This window comes from Ptychodera flava, chromosome 4, assembly GCF_041260155.1.
Source record: "Ptychodera flava strain L36383 chromosome 4, AS_Pfla_20210202, whole genome shotgun sequence".
Taxonomy (NCBI): domain Eukaryota; kingdom Metazoa; phylum Hemichordata; class Enteropneusta; family Ptychoderidae; genus Ptychodera; species Ptychodera flava.
The window spans coordinates 19386166-19407955 of NC_091931.1; the positions used below are offsets into that span (position 1 = coordinate 19386166).

The window sequence follows — 21790 nt, forward strand, 5'->3', positions numbered from 1 at the left end:
CTTTGGCGTGCCTTCTTGTCGTAGGAACTGGAAGTTGCAGTTCGAGGCGTGAATCCCCCTCTGCGACGGGAACTTTCGATTCTTCATATACAAAATGTGCAATGGCATAATACGAAAAAAGAAACACTAACACCGGGGTTATAATCGAAAATGCGGAACCAAAGACAGGCCTTCAAACGAAACACCCAGTACACCAGGATGTCTTCACCTGCGCACCGGCCGTGTTTCGATAATATCGGTAATATTTATCATCGTACTGGGTGACTGACGTGTCACAAACGGTAACAAAGTCCAATGGAAGCTTGGTGGCCCAAACTTAGATATGATTTAAGCCGAGTTCAATTTCCGATTGAATTTTCGATTCACAGAGAGAGAAAAGCGGGGCAGAAATGGACGTACGCTATGTTAACGGAGTCTCCCCCCTTGGTTGACAACGGACAGGTTGGCACAGAACCTCAACGTTCAACAAATCTCTCGACTAAAAGAACAAAAGAAATGCCATTGTTCCCGGGGTCAAGACAGAACAATATATAACTCACGTCAATACTACCTGGCGTTTCTAAATATTTTGCTTAAAACTGTTTGACGAAACCGCTAGCATCTTCTACAACCCGTAACAGTATAATGAGGGAGGTGTTATATTACATCGCCCTCCATGTGACCCTGTCTAAACGATCTTAACGGGCACGAAAAAATGTTATGAGGTTAACCCTAAAATACGATGCAGCGTGACTTCTAACTTACCATGAATGTCGTGGTCTTGTTTCGTACCGCTTACTTTTCCGTCGTCCAAAATTTGCAAGTGATAGCCGGTGAGGCAGTACAGCTGACGGTAGTACAGTGCTTTGCTGTAAATGTTCGACGTGCTGGCCGGTCCGCGACACGTGCATTCTCCTCCGGCCGTCCTTGCATCATCGCCGGCTACGTCAGGTCTTTGCCTGCTGGTCGGGATGGCTCGTCCCTTGGCCGGCCGGGCTTCCGTGAAGAAGCTGCCCAGACCAACCAAGCAAAGCAAGATGATGACTCCTGTTTTGACGCTGGCGTTGTTCGTCATGACTCAGTGAGGCATGGTCAGTGTTGGAGCTTTCCCTTGGGCCCTGGCTATCCTAATGAGTAATCGGGAAAATAGTAACTATATCCCGAACATATGGACAGCAATCCAGTCCCGTGTCTCCGTACGAATGCAAATCACTTATGACAGATGAAATGCCTGCACGCTCTTCAAAATTTTAGCGTATTTCATTTCCACCGCGGGGGGCAAAGATCGAGCTAGTCCGCGGTTGCGCCTATATGACGACTCGGTAAACGCCGCCCATTACATTGTCTGCCCCTTCTCTCCTTATGGTTTGGTCCCATGAAGACCGATATTCACGAAGGAAGACGTTACAAAACTTGTGAATTTTACATGGATGTGCCTTTTGATGCGTCCTGATCAATTTTGTGTGACAGTGTCCAGTGATTCTCAGGCGAATGTATGTCTGGCGATACTTAAAAAAACAAAGATTTTAGTAAAATAATGTTGAGGCCCTTGAGGATTCAACCACTCGCATCGACTTTAAAGAGATCAAATGGAATATGATGAACTCTATTCCTAGTTTTTTTTTAATTTATAGACATGACATTCTTAGGTTGGGTTTCAGGGATACTGTTGTCAATAGATACAGCTCTGTACATGGTATTTTCTGTATCATTCCTTCATGACAACTTCGCTTAAAATTTGCCCAGTGTTACAACTGTTCGTTGGACCATACCCTTCCCCGTGACAGAATCGCCTGCCTTAAAGACCAACGAAATAAATTATTATATTGTAATTTAAAAACGTCGAGGAGGTCCAAAATATAGACACCGAGGAGAATGGCCAGTTGCCGTGCTTGGACGAAAGGGCGTCGCTCTTGGACACGGCAAGGGAGTTCTTACACGCGGTACATGCGACAGCCCTTGTTTGCCCTCATGTAGGACAACAACAAGTCTGTTCAACCATTTTATACAGAACAAGAACACTTCTATAGTGATTTACAACACGGCATTATCAGTCGCGCTGTCAACTCCCTTAGGGCATCCTCTGAGGACACGCGTGTTCATACCCTACCCGTGATCAAACACATGGCTTTCAGACTGCAGGAACTTCATGATTGACCTGCAATACTTGTATGCTTGCACTAACAAAAGTTGACACTTGGTCGACAACGCATGCGCGGGAGGCTCACAACGTATTCTCAGTGTTGTCATGACAGCGCGCAAAGTATCCTTATATGCCTTTCGACAGAGATAATGATGATTTATATTATGGCCCTTGGGAAATGCTATTTAGAACGCCATCCAAGGCTTGTCGCTCCAAGAATTCCGCGATATATCGCCGAGCATGGATTCCACGCCGTGACATACCAGTTTCCGTCTGGAGCATTTAACCTCTGCGCGCCACTTGAATAGCGTAAGTGTGTAAAAACATTCTGTTAGATTTATAGAACAAAAAATAAACTTTCTAAATATATTTTTCCAAAGTAAAGGACCAGCAAGGTAGTTATTAAACAGGTATTTTATTATCAAGAAATATTATAACCAGTCATTGGAGATCGCAATTTAAAATGGAACTTCGGTGCTTTTTGGCCACGGACTTCAGGGAAGTTGAATTGTTTTGGGGGATTGCCAGCATTCCTTCGTGTTTCATTCAATTATTGGTTATAAAATCCGATCTGCTGGGCACGGCATGCTTTTTGCTCTGCCGCATTAAATAACGAATTCTACACAGGGGCACTGAGGATCCAAGGACAGCCACTGGTGATTTCTGTGGCTTGAGATGCTTGAGATAAACAGAAGTAGATGGTGAAACAAATAGGTCTGCGTTTCTTTCTGCATAAAAACATATTGACTTTTCAGTACATACACGTTAACGAATCGCTGGCTCTGGCACCACGCAACACGTCGAGGGCGCCTCTCCTGCTCTTTGTACCGACATGGCAATGGAATCAGACGACTCGGGAGTAGGGTAAATTTCTTCAGGGTGGGTATTCACCCTGAAATCGTTGATGTCATAATAAACTATCGGCCTGGGACAGGTTTTAGGTGTGGTATCGTTTTTATGTAGCAAATATTATTTTGTTTTGATATCAGCATGGAGGTAGGCCGGAAGTACGCATAGCTACGTTGGAAATGTACCTTTCGACGGTTGCCTTTGAACTTTTTAGCATCCGAGATTTACATTATTAGAAGAAAATATTTCGCTCAAGTTGGCATCTATACAGACATAAGTGTCTGTCGTTGTTGGTTTTTTGTGTGCATCGCATTTGCACCTAAGCACTTTCTTCGATTGATTTGAGCGATGTGTACGATATGACCGATCACTGTGTATTGCTCGGCGCCGTGAAACGTGATAAAAATATGCTGCTGTCAGTGGATACTTTCAGTCCCTTCTGCAGATAGAAAAGCTACCGCAAACGATAGAGTATAACATTTGGTGTATACAGACGGAAGTGAACACTGATAACCTAACGGTTGCTTTAACAACGCGCGAACGTTTTGCACAAGGAACAATAGGTTATGACTGTATCTGGTATGGATATCACGGGACAAGAAAAACACGTGGTCTACGCGTATTGCCGACAGCCAGACCTATTCTACATTGCCGGCACTGTTTTTTCTGCAACTTCTAAAGCTTTGAGAAGCTTTAATACATTTGCCAGTTACCCACCTTATGTACATAGGTAACATCGAGCACATAATTTTAAAACGTGCTAACCAACTCCTTTTTATCATGGGGAGCCTCGTTACATGCCTTTATATGAATTTGCATGTAATTTTGTCTACATAACTCCAACACTTAATTGTGGATGTGTTGAAAATAATTCCTTGAGAGGTTCCACGAAACCATTCCATACATATGTCTGTTTTTCAAAATTCTAAAGATGATTTCGATATTACCTTATTTCAGTTATACACGTATTGCTGATTTTAATCATCGAATTAATATATGACGTCACAGATCAGCTGCCAGGTCCCGGGCATTTGTAAGAGACTTGTCGGCACCTGTTGAGTGTAAAACGCAGACAAAATAATCGTTTCAGGGTGCTGCCAGCGTCGACTGTCGACAATACCCACATTGATTCGAGTGCGCCTACGCAATTTTAGGTAGGCGTCAACGTGCACAATGTTGTTCCGGTAGCTGTGGACAGGTGAGGTTCGCTGGCTTTAAGACATGCCGCTATGACTGTTAGCACCCACACCCAAAGATAATGGTATAGGTGTGTGAACAGTATTGTCTTTTATCAATTGTGTCTTTTTACTAGACTCTGTTCTTTGTCTTGAAACTTCAATCATGGGGGCACATTCTTTTGATGAATTTCCGTCTCCAAATTACAGTTAATACAGAACGCGAAATTTGATGTTGCCGGACGACGAGAAGAAGCTAGAGACAAGCGGAGTTATGGAAGCATCACTAATTCCGCAACTTTATCTCAGAGAGGGCCAATTCCTGGATGAAGCCATACTGAAACTTAAGTGTTTTTATTAGAGTTAAAATTGAAATATATCATAGTTTAGCAGTGCATATGGTATATTTCACCATGAATAGCCGTCAACACATTGCATGGTATGATTTGGAGGAGATTTTGTAATAATAGGACCTTCTGAGTCGCAGGGAATGGTAAAAAAAGCGACTTGAGGTAGTTGGTGCATTAAAAATGTCGCCAATGTCATGCAAACGAGAGTAAGAGTTATCTTGAATTTCGTTTTCAGTGTTCACAGGTAAACAGTAATGGTAAGGTAACAATTGTGTTCACGCTTACTGAGTCCCTTTGATTGAGAGTGTCCTTATATATATATATATATATATATATATATATATATATATATATATATATATAACAACTCATGTAGAGTTCTCTCACTGAAATCCAAACAAAACACGGTTACCCCTGCGCGAAGTCATCTTTTAATTTGTAGATGACATTAGTAATGAATGTAAACATATTATAGAGTAGATTATTTGTAGACTTTATATCATTTATATCATTTGTATTGTTGTGGGTGAATTCTGGTTTTCGTAAATTTTTATTCTCAAGCCAGAGTACAGAACGAGTTGTAGGTTTTTTTAAATAACGCCATTAGTTGTTTGATCTGCGCTACTTCAGCAAGAATTGCTAATATATTAAACGATAAAACAAACATTATGCAGGCTTAGGATCACACTGAATTGGTTTGATTCATTGCAAGACATGTATCCGGGACAGCGTCGATTAAACGCACAGTATAGTATAAAGCCAAACCCTTTAACATAGTAGTGGTTGGACGGACTGTGACTTTACATGCAGCATGTATGTGTATTACACTGTACCATATAAGGACACAATGAACGATGTACACGTCACTTGTCGATGGCTGCCATTTCCAGTATTTTCTTTAGTACCTCTTCACATTTTTACTATAAAGACTGCCGTGATAACGAATGCACCGCGGATAAAGATGTCCGGACTCCCAAACTATTACAATACTGTTTTGTTCTACCAATTTGTCGAGCTCATTTTAAATATTGTTTAAACCGGCATATTTTTATAAGTATAAATTTAATTTTCCCCCATTGTATTAAAACCAGCGATGGCAGCCATGTTGAATTCCAAGTATCGGTAATATAAGATATTTTTTTTCTCTATTCGTCTCTGTGTTTGAGTCTCCCCTTTTCTCAGCATTCTTCAAAAGAAAGAGGTAAAACACCGCACGTTGACATCCTGTACGCCAATAGGTGTTTCCAATTAGAAATTTGCAGACGACGCGTGCGCAATAATGTGCTGAATAGAGTGTACAACCCCTTCGGGTCAATAACCGCATCAAGTTCAATCATTTTGGGTCTTTTTTCTTTTTCAATGTCTGCCACAAGTTTCAAATTTATGATAAAAACAAGTGCATATATGTGGTAGCGGACATATCTTCGCTTATACGTCCACAAACAAAGTCTGTCCGTTCGAGTGTTTGCCTCGGAGCTGGTGGATAGCTGTTTTATGCACATTTCGGTATTGAAATCGCTCAAATAAACAGCAATATACGTTTTCACAGGAAAATAGAGCATTGGAAATGAACTTTCTTTGACTTGTATTTTCTAGACAAGAGACAGGCTGCTAACGTAAGAATATTTGACACACTCGAACATGATCATTGAACGGAGACATTTCATTTCATTTTATCGGGACCATAGCAGAACAAGCGACCTAAGCGTTACGCCCTGTCCGGTGAAGTGATTTGGGAGATAAACGTGTTCAAAATTTGTTGTCTGCGCATATGTTTTGAAGGGACAGTATTTGCAACTTAAGATAATATTTCATTATTTTTGTTAAAGAAAGCCAGGGTATTTCTTTTTCATTCTGCTCTCTGTAGTACGTTGAAATATTAGGTATCAACCCTGTCGAAGCAATAAGCTTTGTTGTGACAGCGGTACCGACAAATTCGTTCTACTTGTGGTCCGAACTACAATTCAGCTTTCAACAATCGTAAAGTCAACGCATTCAGGGTGTGTTGAATAGTTAAACACAGGCTATTTCGATACGGTTTTGGGAGTGGAATAACAAACTGCATATCCTAAACGAAACAAAAACATTGGATAATACGGAAAAAGTTAGAAATAATGCAGTTTAAATGACTGGAGCAAAATAAAATCTGTCAATCAAAAGAGTTCACGTAAAGTCATGTCAATTATTTTATCAGCAAAGTTCAGTTTCTGAAATTGAAAAAAAAGTAGTGTAAGTCTGGGACTTATAAGAGGCCGGGTTACAATCATTTGTATAATTCTTAGAATTGTACTTGATCTTACTCAACTTTGGTGCACACGAAGGACATCGATATTGAACTGGTAAAATGACCGAGTCACAAAGTCATTTTATAGGAATCTTATAGCCCTAACTTTCGCAGCTTCAATAGAACAAGCATGAGGTTTCATAAATTCCTGAAATCATAAACTTGAACCAAGTGTAATAGCCATGTAATTTTAGAACAAATGACTGTAAATTCTGTCCTTAGAAAAATGCGCCTCGGGGACAGATATTTGGACTCTCAAACCTTTACAATTCTTTTCTGATCTACCACTTGTGGGGGGGGGGTGAGGGGGGTTTCATTTTAAAGCTCTTGAAGTAAGAAAACTTTTCACCCGCTTAGTTTTTCGAAATTCGAAAATTTTATTTTTCTCTATAGAATTAACACAGGGATGGTAGCCATTTTGAATTTCAAATATCTGTAAATCTTTGGTTATTTGTTTCTCTAGTACCAAAATTTGCACGGTGACCCCGACTTTTATTCTTGACTTTGAAAGAGAATGGTTGAAAGATTCCTCAAGGAGAAAGTTTGAGCAAAAGTTTAAGTTTTTCCCTTTGGAGGCACACACTACCTTAACTTTAGTTTTATCTCATGATCACAACAAAAAAACACCAGAAAACTAGTTTGAATTTTCCATTGTATGTTATCTGCGGAAAAGGAGTGCCAGATATATTGTTTGAAGTGTTGACACAACAGTTTACAGTATGTTTATCTGAAAACACCCACAAACGCCATTTGGCCAGTTTTATATTTACAAAACTCCTTTTGTACATTTACATGAAAAAAGATCTGGCATTCATTTGCCCGTTTCCTTTAGCATGTATTTATTGGTGCGGGCAGTTCCAACAGTAAGTGTCACTTTTAATACCCGAGTCACCAAACAAGAGTTAGCTATGCGGGTATAGGAAAACAATTCAACTGACAAAATCGTCCTTCAGATCCTAAGCTGTATGACTGTGTCCCTAAACCCCAACCATAAAAACGGGTGAAAAATTCTTTGGAAGATAAGAAAATATCTTAAGAAGAGTGCCTGCAAACTGTTAGTGATTAAAGAGGTCATGAAACAAAAAAAAGCAAGAAAGAAAATACTAACATTAGCAATTAATTCAAATATTTTATTCACTATAAAAAGAGACAACTGGAATATAACTCAGTACAGGAATATTTATACATTGAAACATCTGTCCAGTTTCTGGGACAGGATTTCTAACAGTGAGCTAACAATCCCCTGCATTCTACCCACGGTACGGTATCTGTACATGAACTGCAGTACTTATCCACACAGGTCAAATCTGCAAATTTAAACTGGACTGATTATTTTGATTCACGTCTACACAATGTGCATACACAGCTGCTCTTGTCCAACTGCAACTTGACCGTTTTAAAGTCACACATGTTTCCAAACACTGTCTTATTCAGTTCTATACAATTGCTTCGTATCATTATAAGCCCACGGGACATTGATGCTTTACAGGGGAACAGTGGATGGTAAAAATGACAACACTTTAAATGGGATTTTTTTTTACAGAATCCGGTAACCTTTTACCTAAAACTTTGTCAAAAAGTTAAAGTAATGAAATTGAAGAGAAATGATAACATGTTTGAGAGAAACTCTACTGATATTTGTACAGAGCCATGTTGATCTTTTCAGTTACCACCATCTCCAACACTGCTTATTTTTTCTGTCTTGGGAAATGAAAAGGCAGCCTGCTGGCATGACTGACCTACTTACACTATCATTCTGAAGATAAAACCCAGTTCAACTTTTGCATTCCTCCAGTCTCATATTGGACAGCGCCCTCTTGCGGTCATTGAGGATACTTCTTATTACCCCAGCCAGCATTAATTGAAATCATTTCAGTCAAAGCGTACCAAGTGAAATGCAAGATTTGAGAATGGAGACTTCTTGTAAAATAATACTTTTCATAATCTCAAAAAAGGCTCCTTATTGTTACATTGAGTCTCTGATGAAAAAATTTGCACAGAGGAAATCAATAGTTAAATGTCATCACGTGTGCTACCTAACTGCTGCATTCTTTGAAAAGTATGACATTGTGTGCCTTCACGTGTACAAACATAAACGAAAATTGACTTGTGACAAAAGCATTGACAGTCATTGCTGATTCCTCGTTTTCTGTCCACAGATTATTAGAATGTGTAAATTCTTGGACCCAAGTGCACAAAGATATCAGGCACTACTCGAAACTTTCTGCTCTGCCATCTTGGTATCTCCAGTTCCTCTGATTGAAATCTTTGATCAATTCCCCACCAAGCAAGGACACAGGCATTTCCTTGCTGCGCTTGGTTACTGTCAGTGTGAGATAATGCCAGAGCTGGGAGGCATATTCCCCTTTTCAATCGTGGATCAAGTTAAATTTGAAAAACGGACAATGTTCAATCATCTTGTCTATTGCATTCATTGTTCAGGACAATTCTATTATATATGTACACGTCTTGGATATTGATAACATTGGGAGTTGCTGAGACTTGGATCTCTGTACAGCTTGGGGGCTTTGCCATGTTAAAGATAGTCAGATCTTGCATCTATGGCTGGCAGCTCTACACCGTCTCCAGTATCGATGCCATTTCTTTCATTTGTTTGTGGAAATTCTGTGCGGAGGAGATGAAAGAAAGTGAAAAATTATATGATACCGGTAATACATTTTGTACAGAATGGATAATAAGCTCCAATAAGGTCAGTAATGGCTTCTTCTTGCAAATTCCTTTCGATTTTAAACTAACCAGAAGAACTGACTGACTTACATACTAAATAGTATCTGATTTGTACCAACAGTATACATTACACCATTACATAAAACCATGATATGGTGTCTTCTTGCATTCCACACATTAGACAATTTGTGAAAAGAACATATCAAATATTACCTTCAGATAAAATTTTTCTATGAATAGTAAGCAGAAAAGTAAATGTAAACCATTGAACTTTGCTGACAAAAGTTAAAGCTCCATAAGCTGTATCTTTTGGCTTTTTTCCCAAAACTTTGTTTTGTGGTTTCCCTACACTTTCTGCAATGAATCCCTAAACTGTAATTTTAATGCCAAGTATTTAGCATATCAACACAACTTAAACGAGTATAATCTCCATTGTTATTGTTGAAAATTGTAGTCAAGTCCAGACTAGAATTCATTTGTAAACAACAAACAATGATCACTACACTCATACAAGCAGTGTTGACAAAACAAAAACTCGAAATTTCAGCATGACAAACAGATTGGGGTCAGTCACGGTAGCTGATATACAGAAGCAGAATACTGAAAAACTTGCCACAAGTTACAGCTTATGTCCCTTTAAGCTGCCATTTAGTTCACGATTGTAGACAGTCCAGTCTAACCAAGAACGCTAAACAAGCAAGGTAACCATATTTTTTAAATTTAAGTAACATCTACCCCTTTTTTCTGTTCTTTTCACCGTTGTTGATAAATAAACATGCAATGATGAGGATGGTAAATTGTGGATATTCTAAACTGCAGATGATGGATGCAGGTGGCTGTTAACATGAACTTTACATGACTGACATCCTGATATTGTTGGTGGTATGTATAATATAGAAATAACGGGCGACGCGCTGACCATTAACGTTTATTTGTGGGCAAGGGCGAGAGGTAAGCCAAAATTAATGGGCGAGGCGCCCACAAATAAACGTTAATGGTCAGAGCGGAGTCTGTTATTTCCATTATATTATCAGCGAAACAAGAAACCGTCAAAATTCCGAAAATTTCAGGAGCGAACGACAACTGGCCCCAGAAATGAGCAATACGCGACGCACTGTCACGCGCCCTGTAAAAAATTGGCAAATCCGGAGATGTTTTCAGAAAAAAGTATCTCAACTTGACCTACAAGTGCGTCATTTTATTTTGTGATAGATTATGATTTACGTTTGAGCTGTAAAGTTACGATACTTTTAGTTGTTAAGCTTATTATTCATATTCACGGGCATGTAAAAGAACCATTATTGTGTATTTGTGGTCAGTCACGTGGTTCAGCTTGCCAATCAAAATGCGACGGGCAGGGCATGGTAATATAATTCAAAATTCAACATTTTGCTGTGAATAGAAGTATCCTACAACCCAGTGTGTTGCAGGATGTATAGTTCTTTTACCGGTTCCATGGTGCAGTGCGCGCCAGGGTATACAAACCGTACGATACGCATAGAACTTTTTAGCCGTAGGGTATACGCAGGGTACGTTACTCATAGAACTCTATGGCAGATTACACCCAGGCCTATATTTTTGTCGTTGATAGTTAGATTATACACGGGGCATTTTTGGTATTGCAAATTTGTGTCATTCTTCTATAACAATCCGTTGTACAAAACAAATCAGCATGTTTTTGCTGTTTTGAGCTTATATACGATGTTTGATAAAGTCACTGCAATGCATTGTGGGATAACCGGGAAAAGGTCTATTGAGATTCATGAGAGGCTCAAGAAAATGGCCAATTCTATTATCCTATCACGACTATCAGTAACCTTGTGAATACACACCGGTATGTGAGACTACTTCATCAACTGAATGTTTGTGTGCAATCAAATCATCAGATACACCGATAAGAAAGGTGGGAAGAATGATTTTATTATCAGGAACTTTGAGGAGCATTTTCATGCACTGCAAAATGCTACATAGTCAGGTAGACACAAAATCAAACAAGTGACTCATCAACAGTTATTTGAAATTTGTACAAGTCCTTGGAAGCACTAAAGTTCTTAATCCTGCCAAATTTTCACATCAAAGAAACAACTCAACTTGATATGAAACTTACCTGAAACTCTGGTATCGTCATTTCAAACGTCCGTGTAATGTGGTGTCCTGAAGGATCGGCTACGGTCATTGTCATGGCAACATACGGGGAATTGAGACTTCGACAGCTATCGGAACTCAGGGCTAATCCTAACTTCCATTCCATGTCAACCAGCTGTCCAATGTTCAGCATCTGTTGAGCTGTCTCTGACGACATCAGTGTCTGACCCTATTGTAAAATGCACAAGTACATCTTAAATGCACCTAATATGATTTTCGCACCACGCTTTTTGTTATTCTGAATTCCCCATTAATAAAACATTAAACTGGTTCAAGGTTACCATGGTAAATCAAAAGAGGGTGAATAACAACATTAAATGAGTTGGCATGAAAAAATGATGACTATGAACTGTTTGTTTTATTACTGTAATGTTGTTTTGAAGAACTAATGATATGCCTGCACAAGAGGTTTTATGACATGCATACCTTGAAAATGTAAAACACAGCTTTCTTGGAGGGTCTAACAATGTTAAAGAGGGCTTTCTTGGGGGTGCTTACAGTGTAAAAAATCACTTTCATATAGGATCCTTATAATGTTCAAACCCTCTCAGTTACTGGTTACTCATGTGACATGCAACTTTTATCAATTCATATAGTTGCAGTCTGCAAAAATCTTGTGGCACTTGAGTACACTACTTTGATGGATACAGTTATTTTGAACAAAAACTTACGGTACAAGTTGAATTAGGTAAATAAGAAAGCGTAGTGTACCTGTTCTGCCCATAAATGCTTGACAACTGTAAGGCTGGTATCGTTCCATGCCAGGGTACCTTTCAATTCTCTGCCCAGGACATCAGCTGAAACCTTGGCTATTGCTGCTGATCTGTACAATCAGTGATAATAGCAATCTTAGCGATATCAAACCTTTTGGCCAGCAAACATTTCAAATAATTGTAGAAATGCAAGTTACTTGAGAAAGGCAGTAGGAAATGACTAATAAATTTTTTGAAACAAGTGGCTATTATCCAAATAGATAACTGATGGGAAAGGGTATCATGTACTGGTGATGGCTTAGAATTTAAGTGGAATACATTTTACATTTTGAATGTGTACAGCAGGTAATTTTATAACCTCATTTGTTGCTTTACCATAGCTACCTTGGTAGCTATGGTATTTTCATGTGTGTGTGGATGGGTATTTGATACTATGCTGGATATTAACTATGAGTCGAATTCATTCTTCTTGACATTTTACTTGACATTTTAAAAGAAATATTTCAATATTTTAATGACAAGCTCATAAACATAAAATTGCTGATTGGTAAAGCTACATCTAACAAACAGCAAGAATGTGATATGAAGTGATCAGATTGCTGTATGTGTCTCTATGAGTGATTGTGATTGTCAATGAGTGACTGAAATTCTCTATGAATGATTTAAATTCTGTATGGATGTTAAAATGCCATCCATTTCTTATTTCAAAATGAATCTTTCACTGATCACACATGTTGGAACAAATCATCTTAGGAAAACCTTGAGAATTGAGAATATTTCAGTAGTTTTAATAATAACAAGCTAGAATTTGTTGAGAATAGATTCAAATATTGCAAAGTCAGTGTGTTTCTGCCTGGTTTTGGGATAGACTCAATGATTCGATACTTGAGGGCGCTTTTCATTATCCCTTGAGAACAATCTTTTTGTCTGGAGCTTGGTCTCTGTTTACAGTAATAGCAAAAGTTTATGGATAGGGTGGTGGGGTTACTTAAAAAGTAATGATATGATGTAGTTGATCACCATCAACAGTGGATCAGGCCCCGGGGATCAGGCATGATATGCGCTAGAAAATTCTGGCTGCCTCCCCTTCCCTTCCCCTCCCTAGAGGCTAAAGCCATGATAATTCATACAAATAATCAGAAATTTTAATAAACACAGTTTGAAATCACATCTTTTTAAGGAATTTTGCACAGCTAACGTCAGATTTATATTTTTTATTAATCATAATACCTATTTTTTATTAATGTATGGAGCACTGACATGCAGTGTAGTACAATTTTTAGGAAATAAAAATAGAAGTGTTTGTTCTGGATGTTTGTTCTTGTCTCATTTTCAAGTCCTCTTTTAGTTTTACTTGTATAAACCTTCCAAACTTAAGTTTCGGCACTGACTTTTGCATGTATGAAAAGATAAAAAATAAAGAGATGGGACTCACCTGAATATGAACGTGAGAGCATTTATTGCTCCCTGTACAGCATCTTTGCTGAAATTTGATTCCACATTTTCTAATTTCTGTGAAAAAAAGGGGAAAAGGATCGGATAAAAAAATTGGTTCCTGTCAAGCTGAAGTCTAAAAAAGTTAAACAAGTTGTCCCTAATGGTTGCAACAAGACAAATATGAGGTTACTGACTGAATTCTTGTACTCTACTTTCCAAGCCAAGTCCAAGGAGATCAACCTTGGCCTTGGAAAACAGTATTTCTGTAACAATATTCCATGGTGAAAGAGTTAAACTATATTATACAACATCAGGGAGATTCCTGTCATAATATGACAGAAACACCTATGGCACTCACACAGATAAATATGGTAATATTTGAGTAAAAATCACTATGTTTGTATATGCATGTCATAGCAAGACAAGTCGATGGAAATTACATTAATATATGTTTACAGTAGGGGTCCATGCTGGATACACTTATGTCATCATATGGGATATGCTCTGCTTTACTGATTACATCCAAATTTAAACGGCAACATATGAACACAGCAGGAACAAGGTCTAATAGGATTAATGGTAAATGTCAGTGAATCTAAGGTATTGGTTTCAGGGTCCATACTCTCAGAGCCTTTTTAAATTCAAAGACCTTTTCCAGCAATTTTCAAGGACTTCACATATCATTTTTACAATATCATGACGGATTGTTTTCATTATTTTCCAAGCTTCTGGACAACTCAACAATTTTCTAGAACTTCCAAAGACTAAATTTCATTATCATGGACTTTCCAAGGGGCTTTAAGAAAGGCAATAGAATTGGGTTTGTTTTGTATTTCCAATCTTACTAGTAAACACTCTTCGTCACCTCTGTGCTACATCATGTCACCTCTGTGCTACATCATGTCTTGGGACACTTTGAATTTACTTTGATGCTTGAAAGATGATTTTAGGTGTGGCTGTCTGTACTCACTGAATGGAAGTCTCCAACGTTAACTGTGCCAAGTCTGTACTGGAGAAACAGAAGAACATCTCTGCAAAGCTCTGCCAGGATGTCTTGTGGAATCCCATTGATTGTTTCCACAGCTATGGTGAAACCTTGTTGGGAAAGATGACATCCATAAGTTTGCACCAATGTCAACAGCTACCAGCTGTACAGCTTTGCAATGCAATTCAAGATGTTGGCTTTAAAAGTGTATTAGGTAAAGATTTTCCAATCCTGGTAAAGCAGTACATCAATGCGGAAATGAGAATGCTTATTTTTATGAGGTATTTTTCAAAGATAATTGCTTTGTGAAGGTTTGGAAATGTGCATGGTTCTGTTCTGTTGTGCTCTTCTTGAATCAGTACATCAAAGAAGAATCCTGCTAAAATGACTGAGGACCATTGTATGCATATGGCTATATAGCAGAACAAAAGCATTGACTTCAGGAAACACTGTTTTCAACAGTTTTTTTTTTTTTCAAATATTTATGCTACATAGAGGCTTTAAGACAAATATTTCCTGGTATTGCATTGAAACTCCAAGTAACAGCTCATTAAATCCACTATTTTGAGCAAAGTGAGGGGTGGGTAACAATGTGAACATAGCTTCGGGTTAAGTAAAAAAGATTTTATATCCTAGCCCTCCCCTCCCCTCCCCTCCCTGCATTAATTGCAGCCCCCGGGGCCATGGAATGGCTTCTTTCAAGTTAACTGTTTTTGTGGCATAACAACGGCCAGCTGCAAAATTGTAGCTCTACGGTGAGGCGGTCGGTGAGTTTTGGTTCGCGCTAATACCAAACCCCATAAACGACAAGGTTAGTGTAGTATAGTGTTTAGTCTTCAGTAGTGATAAATCGGTACGACCAAATGCAGTTAATATGCGGGATTTTACATGAAAATGCCGCGCCATGTGTGGCGCGCTTATTTTGTATGCTGCAGGGCCTTCGGCATTGTAGCTCTACTGGTGAGCGAGGTCGCAAAAACCAAAACTCACCGACCGCCGCACCGTAGCGCTACAATTTTGCAGCTAAACAACGGCCAACACGAAAATAGGCCATCACATGGTCTCATAGCTACAATTATTGCATCTGCCCCTCCCCAATAAACCAAGTATATTGGGGTAGGAAGCTTCTTGTATACTCAAAAGGACACCTCGTACTCGACCTAAAATACCTGCCGAAAAGCAAACACATTTGACATTTAGAGACAATTGTCGAACGAGCATAAATGATGTGACAGCCTGGGTCTTGAGATCCTCAATGTTACTGAGCAAAAATATAGCGAAGAGAATGGTTCGGCTTTGCATGAAGTGACTGACGCATTTATCGGTAAAACCACAGGCCCTGTAATCACGGTACGGTTTTAAAAACTTGCCTTGCCTTGCCGAATCAAAATTACAGTTCTCTCGTAGACATTATTAAAGGGCGTGACCGTATAAACGATAAACGGTTCGGGATGCCTGAGTGCTGGGGCCCTCAAATTCATTCTTTGAACCCATATTTTGGACGATGAAATCATGGATGTTTAACTCCGTGCTCTACCGTGTATCATGCACATACCGACGTGGTCACACATGAGGCCGAATCTCAACTTCCAAGTCAATAGCAACTCCGGCTGCTGTACGTGTACGCACGGTCCTTTTGTGGAGGACTAGTACGGTGTACTAGTCATCATCAGCTCATTCATGCAGTGGCAACACAAGGAAAATACATCATACACTGCAGTACTGATCATATTCAAATAAAAATCATGGTTAAGCCCTTAAATTATGCTCCGTATGCATTGCTTGTTGTTTGTAGTGTCGATAACCAAACTATTTTACACAACACCGCAGTTATTCATTCAACATTCGAACGTACCTTCAGGAATGGTCTGCAACACCGCCATATTCTCAAGTGACCTCTGACCTACCATGTGACAGGTCAGGTGACTCAATTCATTTCTGATAACTTCCTGTGTTATTCAGTTGTCCTGCCACTGCGGAAAAGCGTATCCTAAAGTGTGCAGCGTATCGGATGTCCGATCCGCATACGGCCCAGTTCATCGAAAATGTTGATGCCGTGTTAATGATATTCCGTAACTATTTTAGAAAGACGACCAAGACCCAGGCAGTGTCGCTAATTGAGTCAAATCTTTCCGTGATCGACCCCGTCGTCATGGCATCACAAATCAAATCAGCCAAGCTCACTCAAGCTTACCAATGCTAGAATGGCCAATTTCCACTTGGAGGATTCTTTCAATTCTTTCAACAAACAGAGTATAAATTAATTAAAACATGTTCGCCAACTTTATCTATTGAATATATACGGAGTGACTATTGACAGGCTAGAGCTGTCAATCAAATTCTGGCTATTGCCAATTTATTGGCCAATGAGCTTTCATCGACCACGTGTATTAACAAAAAAACTCCAGTGCACTGTACAGCCAACTGTTACTGACTGATGTTCTTGACTAATGTATTTTCGCCACTTTTATTAGTAAGTGACCGTTTTCAGGGATATACCAATGATAACGTAACGACATATGAAGAGTTCAGTCCTTTTGTGTAACACATTCAGTAGTCATATTCATTTTTAATTAATCTTTGACGATACACAAATCCCTGTCACTAACAACTATAACTTGCTTGATGCCAGCACTACTTGTAGTAGTTCTTTTCATATGCTGATGTCATATATTCAACAATATCTTGGTGCCTGGGGAAGAAACAAACAGTAACCAAAACCATCCACTGCAAGCATTGACACTATACCTCCAAGTTTATATTTTTGCCTTACCGCACTCTTTGAGTGTGTTGTTGAGCAATAAAGTAAAGTTATATTGACTCTAATTTTAAGTATTGAATTTTACAGCCTGTGACGAGATGTCTTCTGTAGGCTTGTTACAATGATTCATTTCAGATCATAATTTATTCTGGATGACAAGAATCTTTTGTCTTTGTTCAAGAAGTCAATTGATACATCAAGAATCTTACCATAGGTACACTAAGTGTGACAGTTTTCGGACGACCTCAGTTTTCGGACATTTAGTGACTTGCTGTTAGTTACACTAACTTCGCTCCGTATCGACAGCGTTTTACAGGTCATGTGACCTCATATTAAGTCAGGTAACACTGTTGTCCCGTTTTCGATAGTTTTTTTGGTAGAAGCTATTGAGTTCTCTACGAGCGGCGGTCACAAATTGTCGTCTGACACCGCGTCAGTGATACTGTCAACATATTGCCGTCAGGTCACAGTAACTGAAATTTTGAATAAAGTCCTTATTTAACATTGAATTTCCAATGTGGGGGAGAATAATGATTTTAAAATATTCTTTCCATTGTTCGCTACGATTGCATGTAGTTTTAACGAAAACTGCGCAGTTGTTTCTAGAAAAAAAGTACATTTAATGAACGTATGAAGTGTACAATTTTCGGACAGACAATATTTTAGCATAATTGTGTAAACGTAGTAAGTGGCTTACCGCGTAAAAACTTGACAGGTAAATAATGTCGTACGATGAAATATACTCGCTATTTGTATTAAATAATGCCTGTGCGATTCTAATACAAACAAATATGCAATGGAAACAATTATAAGTAATACTCACTGAACAAACTTAGCGAAGTTAGCCACACCGTACGATACAAGGTGCCGAAAGCAACACACACAGAGGCAGCCCGTGTCCGATATCTAGCGCTATACACGTCGAAATATAGTTGAGTCGTCCATGGATTAAACATAACTAATTATCATGAAATATTCTTATATACAGTTTTCTAAACACATCGAAATTAAAAATTGGTGGTTTGAAGTTTCAAATTATCAATACTTAGCTCCTAATCACATTCCAAACACGACGTCCGATTTCTGGGATTGCAGTCCGATTACTACGCCATCGACATGGGGTCAAAACTTTGGCAACTTTGACCCCGAAATATCACTCCCGTCGTATCAACTGAGTTTGAGAATAACCACAATAAAGTTTCGAAAGGTATGGTAATAATATTTCGTATTGCTGGTCATTTACGAAACGACTTTAGGCGAAATTTACTACCCTGTCCGAATTCTGTCACACTGAGTGTACCGGCAATCTGAAACTACATTCTAGCCTGTGATACAAATGGCAATCAGGGGATACTATGAATTGCGGGATCCTTGGCTATTGTCAGCCATAAATAATCATTCAACATTCACTATTCTGAGATTATCTTGTGATTTCTGACTCCAGTTTTAGAGGTTGGATGGTTTTTATGAGACGATCAACTAGAATCAAGCATCTGTCAAAGGCTTTCAGTTTTACCGTTTCATAAATTTTGCAATAGTCCTGAAAGCTGAATTATTGCTATGCATTCCATGTGCTCGGTTGCTTTGTGGAAATTCAAGACATGGCAAGATGAAAGAGGAAATGATGGCATTAAGACTTCTTGCATCAGATAAAGACTGAATTGATAGTATAATGACAATCAAACCATCATCGTTGCCAAGGAATATATTCTGAGGTGAAATCCTACTTGAACATTGTTGGTGGGGGAAGGGGGGGGGGAAACAATCGATGCAAGTTATCTGAAATAAATATAGATCTAAAAGCCATTTCATTGCTTCGATACTTTTCATGTATGTGCATACTTCTGATAAATGGCGCTGATTGCAACTGATGAACTGAACGTATTTTTATTAATATCCAAAAATAAATATTTGTCCAAATTTTCCACAAGAATGGCAAAAATAAAACCTGCTTGTGTTACAATTGATACTAAAAGTTAGGCTAATTTATGGCTCAGACTACAAGCTGCAACAACAACCACGCATGCATCAACAAAATTTGTCCAATTTTCAAGCAGTAGTGTCCGATGTTGCAAGCGTGCAGCTATATTTGGTATCAAATCTGAAATAACTATCAGCGCTATTCATTATCTTTTACATGTAATAAGCCAAAAGTTTTTTATCAAATCTTCTGGTGATTTTATAGCTCTACCATGGTGTAGTGTTTAGCAATATCGGCCAAAAATTGTTCTCAAAGGCCGGGGAGTACCCAGGAAGGACATTGAGGGAGGGGTGCACCACTTGGTCTGCAACAGTGCAGATATGGGGTTAATAAGCAGAAAGTGTGGTACACACAGAATAACTTGAATCATGCAAGGGAAACCAAGGGAAGACTACTCCACTGAAAAAAATATGCTGTATCGCCTTTTCTCAATTTTAAGTGTTTTAAATCTTCATTTTGAGTTTTATTGTGATGTTGGCACAGTTTTCGATCTAGTTCTGAAACATTTACTGACATATTGTGGTTGAGGCAGTGTTGTAGTTTGTACTTTGGAGCTAAATTTTCAGCTGTTATTTTTTCCACTCCGTCTAACATAGGAGTTGCAATCTGTTAAGATGGCTTGGCTTCATCAATGATTTCTCCCGTTGTTCAAAGATGACATGGCAACAAAGTAAAAAAAATAGCCATCTGTAATGAGAATGTGATGAAAAAAAACTTTTCAAGACATGCACACTCGTTCTGATTTCAATTCCAGCATATCACGTTTCAAATGATCTATTATTGATATCTCAACCGACGTCATCAAATTTTTTAAAAAGTACCTCTTAGCAGAATGAGTACATGAAGGCCTATTACTTTTCAATTTCCGCACCTGGTTTATCAAATGAGTGATGCCAGATGAAGTCTTACAGAAAAAATGACTGATTTATTTGCAATGATGCCATTTGGAGCAATCTCAGATATGACTCTAGCAACTTTACTTTCATCCATTGCCTTTGTACATAAAATACAAAAATAGCATTTCATGTAACCAGCAAATTTACTACACAGGACAGCGTCGAAATGAAACACAATCATGGAGAAGCCAGGTTGAAATCAGAGGACTTTTTTACCTCAAGATTAATATTCTCCAGGGAAAGTGTCCTCTTTCTTTCTAATGATGTGCTATGCTTTATTGTCTCAGAAGATTCATTTATTCAGAAATCCCGTGTCACCTCCAGATTTTATGGTATGTCCCAACTTGAGCTCTTGTTATTTTCATTCATATATATGACAGACTTAATCTTTTCACCACTTTAGTATATCTTTATTGTTTTCAACGGGTGGGCAGACCTTTATTCATGGAAAAAGGGGGGATACCGATGAACACATTAAGGTGAAGTACTACGAATTACGTCAAAATTAAGTTGTGGTGTCATTTTCTTGAAACTTTGCACAAATATTCTTGGAAGTTGTGCAAGTGCAAAAATAAAATAAAACATGGGGGTCACCACGCTCGTTTTCCATGGAAACGGACGTTAAAATGGCGTCGTTAGAAATGAATAAAAATGATATAATTCACTTAAACTAAAGAAAGCAATTATAAAAGCTTAGCAAATGATTAATTTTAATAAATACCAAGACTTAAGATCCATATCTATCGAACGTATAGTTTTTCATGATGTTAGTAAAGAAATTTTTACATAAGTATCGATTACAAAATGACGATATCGAAATTATAACACTGCATAATTTTCGAACTTTCTTCCTGTCGCTTTGAATGGTGTCATTTTGACCAAACTTGGCGAATAAAATCGTGACATAATACCATTTAGTTTACACCTTTAATAAAAGGGTGTCACCACGCTACTTTTTACAATATCTCCAGGTGAATGGGTAATATGCGCCATGTAAATGGGAGAGAAATGTTAACTTTTCGCTCATATTGAATAAAAAACAGCTTCCTAGGGGTCAAATATGACAAGGTTATAGGTCACATGTATTTCTAAGAGATTGGGTCAAAAAATTAGGTAAAAGCGCAATTTCAAAAATCACAGGTGATGTTAATACATGCGCTACAAAGTAACCCATTTGCGACAGGCTGGAGTTAAATCTGCGCAGAAACGTTCCTAAAGCGTGTGCGCGTCCGAATTCGTCGCCCTTTACCTTAAGGTAAACCAAACCAATACCACTGCCCCAGCATACATTTGTATTTACTCACACAGACACAAGCAAACCATGCATACATACGCGTACAGCAGACACATCCATGATCAGTGACACAAATATATCAGGAATAAAGATTTCTTTCTGCCATGGTA

At 38.5% G+C, this 21790-nt stretch overlaps 2 protein-coding genes across 2 annotated transcripts in view; both read right to left on the reverse strand.

Annotated features, from left to right (window-relative positions):
- LOC139131112 (fibroblast growth factor 20-like) overlaps nucleotides 1–1202 on the reverse strand; it is a 30368-nt gene extending 29166 nt beyond the window's left edge. The window contains exon 1 of the mRNA XM_070697061.1: nucleotides 745–1202. Within this exon, the coding sequence (XP_070553162.1) occupies nucleotides 745–1054 (310 nt within the window). The 5' untranslated portion in view covers nucleotides 1055–1202. The remainder of the gene's footprint in view (nucleotides 1–744) is intronic.
- Nucleotides 1203–7889: 6687 nt separating this feature from the next.
- Nucleotides 7890–16762, reverse strand: LOC139131126 (COMM domain-containing protein 6-like). The gene is made up of 6 exons (XM_070697076.1): nucleotides 16604–16762; nucleotides 14734–14858; nucleotides 13762–13838; nucleotides 12325–12436; nucleotides 11576–11782; nucleotides 7890–9405 (listed from the first exon to the last, which is right to left on the reverse strand). Exons 1-6 carry the CDS (start codon nucleotides 16656–16658, stop codon nucleotides 9355–9357), a joined length of 627 nt encoding a protein of 208 aa, XP_070553177.1. The 5' UTR covers nucleotides 16659–16762; the 3' UTR covers nucleotides 7890–9354.
- Between the last annotated feature and the right edge of the window lie 5028 nt (nucleotides 16763–21790).

Bases quoted from the DNA above. Each gene is read 5' to 3' on its own strand.
- LOC139131126 (XM_070697076.1), bottom strand. From the start codon at position 16,658: ATGGTAGGTCAGAGGTCACTTGAGAATATGGCGGTGTTGCAGACCATT. The intron at 14,859-16,603 runs GTACGTTCGAAT...TTTCCCAACAAG, and splicing joins GTTGCAGACCATTCCTGAAG to GTTTCACCATAGCTGTGGAA. The intron at 11,783-12,324 runs GTACACTACGCT...ATTTTACAATAG, and splicing joins AGCATTTATGGGCAGAACAG to GGTCAGACACTGATGTCGTC.